Source organism: Cornus florida, unplaced genomic scaffold (assembly GCF_030987335.1).
Source record: "Cornus florida cultivar Cherokee Brave unplaced genomic scaffold, ASM3098733v1 CherokeeBrave_3.0.0_Hap2_Chr07, whole genome shotgun sequence".
Lineage (NCBI taxonomy): Eukaryota > Viridiplantae > Streptophyta > Magnoliopsida > Cornales > Cornaceae > Cornus > Cornus florida.
Genome location: NW_026775577.1, coordinates 1952986 through 1969180, shown reverse-complemented (window position 1 = coordinate 1969180; position 16195 = coordinate 1952986). Strand labels below are relative to the sequence as shown.

The window sequence follows — 16195 nt, the reverse complement described above, 5'->3', positions numbered from 1 at the left end:
TACTTGAGAATTATAATAAAAAATAATCCCTTTAAAAGGATTATTGAATTTGTCAACCACAATCCAAGTTCGGAACGAATTTTAGAGTTTTTCTTTTCTTTTTCAATATAAATTTAAGAATGAATATGTAATACGTTGAAAATTCAGGTCGTTGACATTTATTATCCAACTATCAAGTTTGATTTACTCATATCTACTTTTTACTTACACTTCAACGAAAAAAGAATATTGTAATATCTTCAACGGAGATCAAATTTTTGTAATGATTTGATGGATCTTTTTCATAAAATGGGTAAATAAATATTATTAATAAATAAAGCAAAACTAGAAAAAAATTTAACGATTAAGGGAAAGCACAATCAATGGGACCAGACACATAACCTGTGACTATCAAAGGCTAATTTGTAATGATTTGATGGATGTTTTTCATGGTAAATAAATATTATTAATAAATAAAGCAAAACTAGAAAAATATTCAGCGATTAATTACTGGAAAGCACAATCAGTGGGACCAGGCACATAACCTGTGACTATCAAAGGTTAATTGCTCGTAGAAAAGTACACACATAATTGGGTCCCATTTGTTGCGTTTCAGAGTAAGATGCGTATGATCTGGTTTTGATTGGTTAGGGTCAATTCTTAGTTACAAGGCTTTGCTGTCATGGTGGATAAACATAAACCCAACTAAGCTTGGTCCAAGTTGTGGAGTTGTCAACCCTTTCGGCCCAAACCAAGTTATGGTAATGGAAGTTGGAGGTGTCTTTAGCTCAGTAGGGTTTTTAGGAGTGATTGATTGCAGGTATTCTAGGGAATTGTGAGTGAAAACACCCTCACTTATCAATAACAAAAAAGGACAAAAAAGAAACCGGTAATTTTATTCGGTGCTATCAACTAATTATATTTTGTGAAGTATTATTTTTTTAATTATATATTGTCATATAAGTAAAAATATATATATATTTTTCCTCAGTGAGTTATATAATTACGTGTCAACATTTAATTACTAGTTAGTGATCACCCAAGCACCTTCACCAAGGCTTAAACTCTAAACCTCTTATTTGAGAGAAATTATTAGATGGTCTTGGTCTATTTGACTGTTGGTTTAATGACAACTTTTTGATCATGAAATTTTGTAATATATACATTTTTATGGGATCATTTTATTAATTAAAGAGTCTGTATTTAACTGGTCCACCAAATGTAAATGATTCATAACCATCTAATAATTTCTCCTTCTTGGTGTTTAGCTTTAGCCCCAAACAATTAAATTTGCTTTCAATATATAAATATACTTATTTCAGTTAGATTTATTGCATTGAAAAACAGAATAAATTGGTGAAAAAAATAATAATAATAAAAAATGTATTGAAAATCGGAATAATGTGTTTGAAAAATTACAGTGGAGGCCCAACTCATTTAGGCTTGGGGAGACTATTTTGGCAAAGCAAGGCATAGGGAAGTATGTCCTAAACCTTGTAGCCTGCTAGCCCATTTATACATACAGCCCTACATAAATTGTATATATATATATATAGAGAGACAGGCGTGCTTGCATATCACTTATTAATCACCTTCACAAATCCATCACTCAAATTCATTAAACTGTAGTGCCTGTTTGATGATGATGATGTTAATATTCTTACCCTAAAACCATGTCCATCATTCCCTGTCCTTTTAGTGATAAGAAAGATTGGTGGGACATTATTGAATACGGCTCCGAAAATTGAGGAAGAATTGTTAACTATTCCTGCCAGACAATTGAGTAATGCTAGTATAAGTGATTTTTTACTAGATTAGATTAGGACAGTTTTTTTAATTCGTAATAAAATAAAACAAATTTTTATTAAAAATGGTTTAGAGTACGTACGAGTTACGTATCTGACTTTATGTTATACAATGACATAAATTTTTAATAAATCTCTTAATTTAATAATACTTGAAACAGAGAGCTCGTAACTTTTATTATGAAAGTCTCTCTCTACCGCATTACTTGAAATAACGCCTCATATAACTACTCATCCAAGTCATAATCATGGCTTATCAAGAAATTTTGTTTGCAATTTCTTTTTTTAAGCCTCATCATAGTGTTTATGCTCTGTTTGGTTGGTTAGTGCTTTAGTAGTCAGCCAGAGCCAGGAGGGCAAGAACATAAAGGCCCAAACAAACATTGGGTCACATTTTGGGTTCTTACTCTTAATATAAGACATTTACTGATTTTCTCAATCCAGGCCTCATGGGCCGCGTTTTTGGGTTCTAAATGTTTATTATGCAACCCATAAATCCACTAACGTTTATGAATTGAATCATTTCTTTGATTGGCGACAATATTTAGGGTCATGACTTTTGTTTCGTATAAAATGGAATCCAAAGAACATTGTGGACGGAGTCTTATTTAATTTTAATGAGTTTTGAGCTTTTCTTGATCAAGGTATTCCTTCCACGATTTCTTCTTTGGCTTCTTCCTTTCACTTGGTTCCTCAAACAACGGGTCGAATTAAGCATAATATTGATGTAGTCTTTAGATCTATTTCAAAAGAAGCTGGCGGTAGTCTTACTTTGAGAAATTTTAATGGTAATCCAATTAGAATTACATCTGTTTTTACTTCTCATGTGGCCAGTTCAGAGGTCACTAGGGTTCTCTGCGAAAGAATGAAGATGTTAATCTAATGGGGTTATGACAAGATAGATATAGAAGGTGATTGCTTATCCATCTTTACTTCCTATCCTCAAGATCCCCTCTCCTTTCTTTTAGTGGAAGATAATTGGCAATGGCCTCTCACTCTGATGATATAAGTTGGGATGGTGCTGAAGACCATTGAACTGGATCATGGTGCTTAGTGGTTTGGTTTTGGTTTTGGTTTTGTTTTTGTTTTCGTTTTTTTTTTGTGTTTCTTGTTTGTTGGACAGGACAAAAAAAAAATATAGAAAACAAAAATTTTAATATAAATGTTTGATCATAAGAACAGTGAGTTTCTCTCATGTACTCTTGTTTATATGATCTTTTTATCCTAAGCAAAATAAGAATTGAAATCAACTCTATAACTTAACAAGATTGACATGAAATTGTACCATTTCAACTATGGATTTACATCTGTCAAAAATTGTAATCGAGTGATAAAATTTTCATCTTTTATCTTTTAAATTAAAATGTCTAATTTTCAAGTTTCTTTTGTTGAGAAGTGAGTATCTGATTTATTTAAAAGGGGAAAAAAAATAAACTTACCTTATGCTTGAAAGCACAAAATTAATACATTTCTAATAAAATGAATATATTGACGGTCCATCCAGCTCACTCTTGGCATAAACAATGTTCGCTATTGACTTTGTGATTTCTTCTTTCGTGCACTTTCACTTTTCTTACAACTATATTTTAGTATGCGCATGCACGCGCGTCTATATAATCTATTACCCAAAAAAAAAAAAAAAAATTAGTCATATATATATATATATAATTGTGATTCATGAAAAGTTTGTAAAAAAAAACAAAAACCATCATACTTTATATTACAGGGAATCAACATTTTTATAAACATAGTTAACCATTCAACATGACTCAGACATGCATCAGCTTATACATGCAATGTGTCCGAAACCAACAACAAAATAGTTAATAAAACAAACCTACTAATTAATAATCTAGCCAACTGATCCAAGATTCATCAGTGCACCATATTAAAACCTTTTCTTCAAATTTTTTTTTTTTAAATCAAAATAGTTAGTAGCTAGTAAACAATATATATATATATATATATATATATATGTTTACTTATATAGTGAGATGGATCAGACACTAATGGTGCGACAAGGAGTAGCCAACCCAAGCAGCAGCTTCCTCTCCTTGATCGCTGGATCTTCCAACAACAGCACCTTCTCCTTGTCTCTAACCCCAACCATGTGCAGGTGTTCACCATCTTCTCTCTCCTTCCCTTTGTACAACAACCTTTGCTCTCTTGCCTCCAAACTTGTCACCATTGACAATATCATCTTCAATTCTCCTGCATTTTTTTTAACCCAAAGTTAAATATAAACTAATTAATTAATAATAATATAAAAATATAGAAAATTGATACAACATTCAAAAGTAGACATTATTTACGTGAGTGAGTGTGAGATGAGGTAATTATGACATCAGCCATTATGATGATGTCATAACAATGTCATTTATGCTCTAAAAAATATTATTATTATTCATATATATATATATATATATATATATAAAACTCATAACTATATATAAATATGTATTATACATATATCTGATCCTCCTCTGACTTTACAATGACAAACATTTCGAGCAATAGACTATTTTTTTTATTTTATTTTATTTTATATAATGATATTTTTCTATGAAATTATGGACTATATAATTAATACCCATGTTTGAATATGTGCTATATATATTGTGATATATGTCAATAAAAGTATGGACAATATATATTAGTAGTGACAAACCAAAAAGGGGTATGATAGGGATTAATTATTTACCGAATGTTGAAGTTGGTTGGATGGTTATATCATGCCATTGTGAGACAGTTGAGACTCTCACTGTAATCATCCCTTCTCCGACACTTTGATCTCCATTCTCTCTCTTCTGAACAAGCATGCCACCAGGGCGTAATTCCCATTTGATTTCGCCACCGCCGCCTCCGCACCCTTTTCCGGCGGCTCCACCACCACCCCCACTACTAAGCTTAGAATTGCTTCTGGAAAACCTCTTTGATCTCAACTTGATCATTTTTGTTTCTCTCTCTATTTTCTGTTTCTCTCTCTATATATTGTCAAAACTCACAAGGAGGTGGGGGAAGAGTTGGTGTTAGGCAGGACTACTTATATAGTAGTTGGAGCAAAGATTAGGACAAAAAATGTGACAAATTAAAATAAAAGCCTCCTGAGGTTTTAAAAATAGTAAAAAAAGTGCATATGATGGCGAAAGGCTTATGAAATTATGCCACATGGGGCTCAATATGGGTGGAGTTTCTTGTGCTGATTTCAAGGGGGCTGAAGCACATGGGGTGGGGGACTTGTTAAATTATTTTTTTGATATAAAATGTTGTTTTCTTGTGTATATGTATATGTATATTATATATGTATATATTTATTCATAAAGAGAGATGCTTAACACGCTTTGCTTGATTAGCGGCCAGGATGGTCGGTTGGTCTTTTTTATTATTATTTAAATTAAAAAAGAAAAAAAGAGAGAGATTGGTGATGGTCAATTTTTTGATTTATGAGAGTCACTTTTCATGGAGTCTACAGTATGTAGTTGTCTAGGGCTAGGTTTCAACTTTCAAGACATCAATATGATCGAGGTTCTGTTTGGAAAAAGCAATAGTATATGTAGTATATGGCTAGCAACAAAAGCCAAATGACTAGGCTTGCTTGTAGCTAGCTCTCTTTCTTCATTTTTCCCTTGTTCACTTTTTTCTTTTTGCTTGGAAGATGTGATATTTTGTTTGCTTCATAGACCATATATATATATATTTATATATATTACTCCAAAACTCACTTTTGTTGCCGGAATTATTGGTGATTCATCGCTATTTCACATTTAACGAGGCTTGTTTGCTATCATTGAATTTTAATCAAAAGGTATCATTGAATTTTATTTTTTTTTAAAAATTACAATTTATCTTTACAGTATCAAATATTACAGTGTAAAAATATACAAAAATATTAAATTAGTGTCTTAATTTTTTATCACTAATCACGAAATAATTTTTATATTGTGCAAAATAAAATAATTTTTATTTAGGTTTTAAATACTGAATGACTGAGACCAATAATTTCGAGACCATGTAACTTAATAATTTTTTTGACCTCACAACCCCTAATGGATGGTGGAGTTTACTAAAAAGTTGCGAGTGTTACAACAATTAATTGCCCCGAGTATAAATACTCAAATTTTCCATTGCCGATAAATTCTTAATGTCTATTCTTTTTTTATAATGCTTAAACTATTAATTCTTTACTTTGAAATATAAAAAAAATTATCACTAAATTAAAAATAATATTGAATAATCTTTATCTACTCTATAATGGTAGTACATCATTTAATTGTGGGTGGCATTGTTAGGAGCCTTCGTAGCAATTTCTCCTACTCCCATTGAGAGACAACATAATTAGTTCTGCATTATGAATGGAATGACAAAATAATATAGTCTGGTTAGAGGTGGGATCACATTATGGATTGCCAAACAGAACCTAGATCTCAAATATTGTGTGGAATGGGAATATATGTTTTCATTATAAAATGGGCACCAAGTTTTTGTCTTCATTCGTTTACTTGTGATTCGGTTGGTTTTGGGTTTAGGTAGGTAGGTCTTAAAATGACTTTTCGATTAATTTATACTCCTAACTAGTAAAATCGGTGGTTGGCTAATCCACAAGGTATCAACCCATGTGGGGGAGAGCTGGAAATCTCTCTCTCTCACACAATTACAAACACACACGCGCACGCCGGTACGCACGCATGTGTGCGCGCACGTAACTAAACCAACAATTCGGCAAGTAAGGATCCGTTTAACATGCTATTTGTTTTAAGCGTTTTGTTTTTTGTTAAAACAGAAATAGTTTTTTTTGTTGTAAGAGTGTTTTGGAAAAAATTTGGAAACACGTTTGAGAATGATATTTTGCTGTGAAAATATCGGAAACAGAAACGTACACAGTTATGGTTTTAGGCCATTAACAATTGTCAAAAAAATTAAAAAAAAAAAGTAAAAATTAATATTTTAATTTTGAGTCACTATTCACAAAATGTTTTAGTACTTTGTAAAATAAAATAAGATCGCACTAAATATATTTTTGTTGTCAAAATCCTAACAGTCCAAAAACAAAATAACATAATAGAGTCTAAATAACAACTTGTCCATAAGTGTATGACCCAGGGCTAAAAATAAAAAACTAGGTAGCAACAACTTTAATACGGAGTAAATAATTAACATTTGGGTTGAAGTGGTAAGCTAATTGTTGCAAGTTGATAAAAAATTAATTTCTCTTAATTGGTATTTGTACAAGAATAGGCAGAGAGAAGATTCTAAGGGGCTCCACTAAAAATGGTCATGGCTTTAGGAAACCCCGGAACCCCGCGGACCTATACCATTAGTGTGTGTGGGTGGGGACCCTTTGTGGGCTAACCCCACATGGTCTCAACAGAAGATGACAAAGGGTGTTGGACCGTAATGCTTTCTCATAAATGTTGTTCCAATTTTGAGTTATTATAATTCAAGCATGGCTTCAAAAGCATCATTCTTTGATATACTCGTACGTGTGTGTATATATATATTCACAATATATATGTACTTTGTGAATTAGTTCCTAAATTTAATTATTAGGTAAAATAGTTTTTGTTGTGTTATTAATGAGTAATATTAGTCTAAGTTGTGTAATCTCTTTTAAAATTTAGAAGATTGAGTGTTTGAGTTTTGTTAGGGTTGAAATGGTCTTTGTTGTGTCAATAATGGGTAATATTAGTCTAAATTGTATAACCTATTTTAAAATTTGGAAGGTTGAGTGTTTGAGTTTTGTTAGAATCGAAATTGTGATTATGTGTAATTTAAGTTAGAGGCACTTATTGAGTTGTGTAGAAACTCCTGTTTGAACATTTTACTGAGTCGTGTAGAATCTCGTGTTCCACTCACTTGATGGTAAAATAAATAAAAAAAAATTAACTTTCTATTAAAAAAAATTTTAAAAAGAAAAAATATATATTATCTTTTTCTTAGTGCTGTTATACGTTACATATACTTTTTTGTAGCGAGATGTAATGTGTTAAAACGCAAAAAAATAATAATAATAAAAAATAAAAATAAAAATTTGTGAATTAGTTTCTAATGTTAATTAGTCTTTGTTGTGTTATTAATGAATAATATTAGTCTAAATTGTATAATGTCTTTTAGAATTCGGAAGATTGAGTGTTTAAGTTTTGTTAAGGTTGAAATTGTAATTACTAGTAGTTTAACTGGACTTTTCTCGGGATAGGCTGAGAAGTCCCAATTGATAGAGGCACTTATTGAGTCGTATAGAAGTTCATGTTCGAACACTTCACTTCACCTAGTCGTGAAGAATGTCGCGTTCCACTCACTTCATCCTCTCCTCCCACTCTTCTAGTTAAAATAGAAAATAATTAAAAAAAAAAAATGAACTTTTCTTAAAAAAAAAAAAAAAAAAAAAAAAAAAAAAAAATCTCATGATGTAGAGTTTGAAGTACTTGTGAATCTTTTATAATTTTCAAGATACTTTTTCTCATCTCCATCATATAGCATGTGCTACAGTGCTGTTTACAATTTTTTTTTTAAAAACCTATAGCCTGTGATTTTGTACAGTATATATATATAGATGGGATGTTAAAAATCCTAGTGAAAGGTACCATGTGTGTATGTGACTGTGTGCGTGTGTGTATATATATATATATGTAAAAGTTACAGTTGATGGGAACACGTGAAGATATGATAATTACAGCAAAGGCAAGGGAAGGCATGCTCTCGATGGAAGAAAGGCGATTAATGCAGAAAGAAGCACAAGATTGATCCTTTCACGCCTCCCGGAAGATTTGCCTCTTGTTTGAATGCAATCAATAGATACAGTGACAGATACGATGAAGAATAATACAAGCCATTTAATTATATCTCTATTTTATTATTGTGTGATAGAGACAACGGACCAATGTTTATTATGCATCTTTTAAATCATTTTCAAGATATATTGGAATAATTAATATTGATATTTTAATTGAAAAAAAAAAATAACTGTGTTCCCAAAATATTAAACAGAACTTTGTTACCTAAGAAAATTAAATTTCTATATGGTTCAACTTTTTGTTTTTTTTTTAAGTATTATATTATAGAAAGAAATGTAAGTGATATATGGTCCGACACACAATGCAGTGGAGCAGTGAGGACCACTCTCCCACTCCATTGCATTGTAAGAACGGAAAGTGTTGTCTTTAAAGTGTCGAGAATGAATCATTTTTTATATAAAAAAAAAGGTTGATAATTTTTTATAATTGAAAACATAAAAGTTTGGAGCTCTCCATAGAATCCTTCTTTCCAAAGCAAGGCTAGGTTGTTTCAATAATGAAGAAGCTTTTGATTTATTCCAAAAATCATCATGATCATCTTGCTATAATTCGATATACGGTCAATAAGTTGGTCCAATAATTTACATACAAAGCTAGCTATAAAAGACTGAATTTTAAAGAGCACGCTTTTTATAATCTCTGAAAATTTCTTTTAAAGCTTTCAAAATTATTAAAATTTATTCTAAGATAATCGAACTAAAGATGCCCTAAGCTTTTATAAATACTGTACTGGCCAAGGAAGAAAAAACATGGTCATATGTAACGTGGAAGTGTGGGACCTTAAATTGCAAATTTTGGCCGGTGCCATCTCAAGTTTGACATGGACTTAATATGTGTGTGTGTCTGTGTGTGTGGGGGGCCCAAAACTTTCAAGACAAGACCCAGACCAAAGAGTTGGTTCATATCTTGAACAAATTTGGGCCAGAGCCATCTCAAGTTTGACATGGACTTAATATGTATATATGTGTGTGTGTGTGTGTTTGTGTGGCCCAAAACTTTCAGGACAAGACTCAGAATAATGAGTTGGTTCATATAGAGCAAGAAAAATGTTAAATGTTCACCCACTACAGAATTAGAGTTGGGCTATTCATTGACCAAACGTGCCTCACTTTCCTCGAACTAGGCCCATATATCCAATTTGGGCCCGTACAAATGGCCAGTTTAGTATGCACCATAACATACCTTCCCTGTAAAGTTTTTTTTTTTTTTTTTTTATTCCTTGGCAACATCAAAAACATATGGCTCACTGATCTTTGCAGTTGAATGGTTGTGAGAAGACCAGAACCAGAGGTACATAGCGGAGAGAACCCATACCGTCCTAATACAGAACTTAATTTTGAAGAAGGAAAGCCCTAAAGTTCACCACACTCACTGCTCAGGTATGAACCCATCTTCTCCGGTTGATGATAACTGTTGAAGTTAAGTTGTTTCTTTTGTTTTCACCATTTTTGTGCTTCACAAAGGGTCATAAAAATTCAGTCTTGAAATAGAGATGACATGCCTTAAAGTTCAATTTTCAGTTCTTGGGTTCTCATTTTCTTAGGATAAAATGCAAACTCTCAGCATTTGGCCTTCAAAAAGTAACTTTTGGGTAGTACCCCAATTGGAGTTGGAAGTGGATGGTTCATCTTGTAATTTAAGTCCTAGGAGGAGGAGAAGGAAAAGATGTGATCTTGGTGATTCCGTTTGTTACAGTAGAAAGTCTAGTCCCTTTTTGGTTTGGGCTTGTCGTAGGAGCCCTAAATTTGATTTGGATTATGGGGTTTTCTCTAAATTCTCTAAACCTAGGGTTTATCTGCTTTCGGAGCTAAAGAAGGGTTCTTTAAGCGCATCTTTTGCCTTGGCATGGGCACTAGAGGGACAAGCTGTCGGAAGTGATGTCAGTGAAAAAGATTCGAATTCATTAGATGGATTTTCAGGGGAAGTTGAGAGTGAGGATGTTGATTTGAATGATGTAAAAAGCAGAGAGTTAAATGACAATAATGATAAAAAAGAAGAAGATAGCAAAACTGAGGAAGTAGGGGGAGAGAAGGGTAGAAGGGTTGATGTCATTGCGCTGGCTCGGAGCCTATGGTTTGCCAAAACAGCTGATGATGTAGAAGAGGTTCTCAAGGACAGAAGTGAATTGCCCCTTCAAGTTTGCTCATCTATGATCAGAGGTTTTGGCAAAGACAAGAAACTACATTCTGCCATGGCTCTTGTTGAGTGGCTAAAACGAAAGAAGAGAGATACTAACGGTTTAATTGGCCCTAATCTTTACATATATAATAGTCTTTTGGGTGCAGTGAAGCAATCTGAAAAATTTGATGAAGCGGAGAAAATCATTGAGGATATGATCATTGAAGGAGTGCTCCCTAATGTTGTAACTTACAACTCTCTAATGGGAATCTACCTAGAACAAGGGCGAGAAGTTGAGGCTCTTGATCTTTTCGAAGAGATACAAAAGAACGGTTTAACACCATCTCCCGCGTCATATTCTACAACATTGTTGGCCTATCGAAGACTAGAAGATGGATTTGGTGCTTTGAATTTCTATATCGAGTTAAAACAGAAGTATCAAAAAGGTGATATAGGAAAAGACGCAGATGAAGATTGGCCAAATGAGATGGCTAAGCTTGAGAACTTCACAGTTCGAATTTGCTACCAAGTGATCCGGCGTTGGCTTGTGAAGGATGAGAACTTGAGCACCAATGTGTTGAAACTTCTTACGGAGATGGACAAGGCTGGACTGAAAACTGGCCGGTCTGAACATGAGCGCCTTGTGTGGGCTTGCACTCGTGAGGAACATTACACAGTGGTAAGAGAATTATATAGTAGGATGAGAGAAAGGGATTCTGGAATAAGCTTATCTGTCTGCAATCATGTGATTTGGTTGATGGGGAAGGCTAAGAAGTGGTGGGCAGCTCTGGAGGTTTATGAGGATTTGTTGGACAAAGGGCCTAAACCAAATAACATGTCATATGAACTGATAGTTTCTCATTTCAACATTCTACTCACTGCGGCTAAGAAAAGAGGAATTTGGAGATGGGGTGTTAGGTTGCTCAACAAGATGGAAGAAAAAGGCCTAAAACCAGGAAGTAGGGAATGGAATGCAGTTCTTGTAGCCTGTTCCAAGGCTTCAGAAACTTCTGCTGCTGTGCAGATATTTAGAAGAATGGTGGAACAAGGTGAAAAGCCCACCATTATCTCCTATGGGGCACTGCTTAGTGCTCTTGAAAAAGGGAAACTCTATGATGACGCCCTTCAGGTTTGGGAGCATATGATTAGAATGGGAGTTGAGCCAAACTTGTATGCCTACACAATTCTGGCTTCAATTTATGCTGCACAGGGAAAATTTAATATGGTAGATTCCATTATCCGGGATATGGTTTCATCTGGGGTTGAACCAACTGTTGTCACGTTCAATGCAATTATCAGTGGATGTGCACGGAACAATATGGGAACTGCAGCATATGAATGGTTTCACCAAATGAAAGCTCACGGCATCTTACCCAATGAAATTACTTATGAGATGCTGACTGGGGCTCTTGCAAAGGATGGTAAGCCAAGAATTGCCTATGAGTTGTACTTGAGAGCTTACAACGAGGGCATGAACCTCTCTTCAAAGGCTTATGATGCAGTCACACAATCCTCACAGGATTATGGTGCTACCATTGATCTAAGCGCTCTAGGCCCTCGACCACCGGAGAAAAAGAAAGTAGTACGAATTAGAAAGAACTTGTCTGAGTTCTGTAATTTAGCTGATGTTCCAAGAAGAAGTAAACCATTTGACAAAAATGAACTTTACACTCAGCAAACAGAACGAAAACTGTAAGTAATTTGGTACATTTGCAATCTTTATGATACTGTATTTGTCCATGCATTAACTTGTTTAAATGCTTTAGTTTGAATGAGTCAGCTTCAAAGCATCCAAACTAAAGTTTAAGACCTTCCATAATCATACTTGGCTAAAGTTTGTTGCTTGCTTCAGTTTCTGAGAACACCGTGCCAAGGAAGCTAAAATCTTGACCTCAGCAGTTTTCTGACTTCTGAAGTTGTAATATTCTGATTCTTTTATCAGTTTGTTACCTCAACATTATTCTGATTTCTGAACTCGTAATATTCTGTTTGCAACCAACCAGTGCATACAAGAACTTGTTTTCATGAGATCTTAACGTACATTGTTTGGCAATTTAATCCCAATTTAGACTTTCGGAGTAAGTGGCTTTTTAACATAGAGCTCTGATTCTTGGAGATCTTGGATTATAGTCTTTGCATCTGCATTTATTCCCACCTCTTTTCTTTGCGCTTTATGCTTTTTTTTAATAAACTTGTTCAGTTGCACTCTATTGTGTTTGTTTCTCTTCCTCATGTCACATCACTTGGTTCACTCCATCTTTTGAAGGCTCATTCATTAGGAACAAGTGGTTGTCTAAACAGTTTTTTTCAAATGCAAACAGATAACTTAGCAATGTTTAACTAGGGCAAAAAATAAAATAAAAAATAAAACTTAGCAATGTTTTTCTTAAACGAGCACTCCTGTCTACTGATTATATTATAGGATTAAAAATGGAGTTTAAAAATGAATAGATTTAAGGGTTTTCTTGTTTCTCTTTTGAACAAAGCCATTGGCATTCTCTAGGTTCACTTACTGTGCTCTCTCTCTTCTTTAGATGTTTGCTTAGATTTTATGAAAATGCTCTGGTTTTACTTTGTATTATGGAGTTATTCCTGCTTGATCTTGTAATAGTTGCTCATCATTAATATCATCTTGCTTGCTTACCCAAAAAAAAAAAAAATATAGTAATAATAATAATAATAATAATAATAAATTGGAGTTCCAATACCACCTAATGCCCACTAGAACTGACCTTAGGTAAGTGTGTTTGGAGGCTGATGAATAAATTTTCAACTTTGGGCATCAAAGTAGAACACCTCAAGTGGTAGGCAATTGCTCAAAGTATACATGAGGAATTGACTTGTGTGGTGTGAAAAAACACTTTCATGCACAAGCTAGTTCAAGAATATAATAATGCCACCAAATCACCAGTGCAATGGCTCAATGGAAAAGTGATTCATATACCTGATAGCACCATATTATCAAAACACACGCACACACATGCCTGATATCCCTTCCCAAGCGAATTGTTTGACTTCTGGATAATGGATTCCCAATATATTGGCTGCTGCTGGGATCAGTAAATGGGGTGTGACTCAGACCACTTTTAGACAAACTCAGACAACCTTGCAAGAACAATGCAACTCGATAGACTTTTATCCCCCTTAGATATGTTTTAAGTGATAAACACCGTTCCTATCTAAAACATATCTAGGGATCACTTAGTGATTTAGACCTAATTTATCGGCTTAAATATTATTTTTCTTTGCAAAAAAAAAAAAATATTCGGTGGCAGAACAAGTACTTCTCAAATTATTTATTTGTCATTTTAGACCGCACAAGGTTTGGAAGGGTAGGTGACAGTTCAGAATTTTGCATCAAGTCAGGAGCAAAAATGTCATTTTCTTTTCTTACACAGCAAACAAAAAGGGTGTGAGAAGTATTTACGATGATATATCTTCCAAGATATACCTCCTTTATAGGCTTTCCCACCATTGGTTTACAACCAATCTTAATAGAAATGAGTTGTTTCTTGAAATTATACTTTTATCTTTTTCGCTTGTTGGCATTAAGAATATTCCTAATCATTCATGGACCACCCTTATCTAATTTTTTATTCAAATTTACAAAAATGGTGATCATGTCTTTCTCCTAAATATCTGAGTAAAAAACAAACTTAAAGCTGTTGGTCTTATGTTAATAATGAAATTAGAGACCCCGATTTAGTACTCCCACGCATAACTTTAGTAGTATTATCTCATTTAAAAGGATTTCTTTTTTCTGTCCAAAACTATTAACCATACAGACCTAATTGTTAAGTAACTTGTTGGCTAATCATTTGCTATGTCTATATATATACTCCTGGAATATGTTAAATCGTCTCTGATTTGTGACATCACTTGTACAAAAAGCAAACACGCTACGCTAGATTATCTTAAATCCTAGATTAGATATTGTAAAAAGCAGATAAGCAACCCCTAACCTGGGAAGAGTGAAGACAAAGATAGGATGGAAATATCAACTCACTCAGCTCCACAGTGCTGTCTCATTCATCTTTCCATTTCAAAATAAATATCAGATTTTTATATAGGATTTCCATAGCATGAGTTTGGTGGTGTTTAATAACTCAATTCAGTACTTAATGCCAAACGAATTAAATATTTATCTAATTAAATGTATTTAATTATACAATATAAATATTACTAAAACGATAAGTGTCACTTAAAATAAAATTTTAAGTGATATAGACATCACTAATGTTAAAAAAATTTAAAAATAAAAATATTTTATTTTTTAATTTTATCAAACTAAACACCTGCCTCTTGTAAATGGTTATACAACAATTTTGTGCTATATTTAATCCACACAATTTTATTTCGGACACTTAATCGACACATTTTATTTAATTGATTGTTACATCTCTGAACACATTTTATATAATTTACACACTTAGCCTACTTGGTATGCATTTTGTTTTTGTAAGGTAATGTAGTAGTGAATAATGAAAAAAAAATATTTGGTAAAAATTATTTTGTTTTGTACAGTATCAAAAAGTTTCGTGAATAGTGGCAAAAAAATTCAAATACCAAATTAATATTTTTATATATTTTCACGCTGTAGCGTTTGATATTGTAGGGATAAAAAATAATTTTAAAAACTCTTAAATAATATTTTTAAGCTAATCATTATATTTTTCAAACTTGTATCACTTTTTTCTCAAATATATTTTCATTTTTAAAAAAAAAAAAAAAAATCTTACAACAAATAGAAATTATTAAACATATTTTTAATTACTATTCAAAATATTATATAACAAAACACTTATTTTGTTTTGTGTTAAAACAGAATGCCATAAACATAACATATAATCAAACAAATACATGACAATCTTAAAAATAACATTACAAAACATACAATTTTAAGAATAAAAACACAACTAAAATGATAAGATGAAATAATAATATCAAATATTATACAAGATATACTTTCGAATAACATAATCTTCTAATTTATGTAATTTTAGGATAAGATTTTAAATTGATTATTAATCGTGTTTGTATTCTATTAGTTTAGAATTTAACCTTTCTCGGTATTGTGTTGGTTTTTATGCTTCTCGGTATTACTCCATCGCTGCACAGATTCCGTCCAAACACTGTCGCCGCATATTGTGCCCATGATCGTCGACGTCGCATAAGATTGTCGCCACTACAAATCGTCGCCGTTGGGTCTGTCGAAAGCTCACCGGAACAGTTTTTCATGGCTCCCCACTCAACTACGGCACACAGAACTGGATCCCGTCAGAACAAGAACACACTGGAACTGAAGATTGTTGATACTCTCAGTTGAATTACCACTAACAAGTGAAAGTTGTAGCCTCCGTTTGTTTCACCATGGACAACACTCAGTCTTTTATGTAGTTCATTGGATCGACTTGATCGCTAAAACTATTCTGAACTCTCACCCGACTGAAACCCACAACTCTAAAGCTTCTCGGACCGAAACGCGAAGAACTCCTAACGGAG

At 33.1% G+C, this 16195-nt stretch overlaps 2 protein-coding genes across 2 annotated transcripts; one reads left to right on the top strand and one right to left on the bottom strand.

The window, feature by feature from the left end:
• Window positions 1-3479: 3479 nt before the first annotated feature.
• LOC132267402 (BAG family molecular chaperone regulator 1-like) lies at window positions 3480-4948 on the bottom strand. Its single transcript, XM_059768565.1, has 2 exons — window positions 4486-4948; window positions 3480-3995 (listed from the first exon to the last, which is right to left on the bottom strand). Exons 1-2 carry the CDS (start codon window positions 4733-4735, stop codon window positions 3784-3786), a joined length of 462 nt encoding a protein of 153 aa, XP_059624548.1. The 5' UTR covers window positions 4736-4948; the 3' UTR covers window positions 3480-3783.
• Window positions 4949-9796: 4848 nt separating this feature from the next.
• LOC132315704 (protein LOW PHOTOSYNTHETIC EFFICIENCY 1, chloroplastic-like) lies at window positions 9797-12721 on the top strand. Its single transcript, XM_059814064.1, has 2 exons — window positions 9797-12385; window positions 12546-12721. Exons 1-2 carry the CDS (start codon window positions 10125-10127, stop codon window positions 12550-12552), a joined length of 2268 nt encoding a protein of 755 aa, XP_059670047.1. The 5' UTR covers window positions 9797-10124; the 3' UTR covers window positions 12553-12721.
• The last annotated feature ends 3474 nt before the right edge of the window (window positions 12722-16195 follow it).

Bases quoted from the DNA above. Each gene is read 5' to 3' on its own strand.
- LOC132267402 (XM_059768565.1), bottom strand. From the start codon at position 4,735: ATGATCAAGTTGAGATCAAAGAGGTTTTCCAGAAGCAATTCTAAGCTT. The intron at 3,996-4,485 runs GTAAATAATTAA...AAAAAAATGCAG, and splicing joins CCAACCAACTTCAACATTCG to GAGAATTGAAGATGATATTG.
- LOC132315704 (XM_059814064.1), top strand. From the start codon at position 10,125: ATGCAAACTCTCAGCATTTGGCCTTCAAAAAGTAACTTTTGGGTAGTA.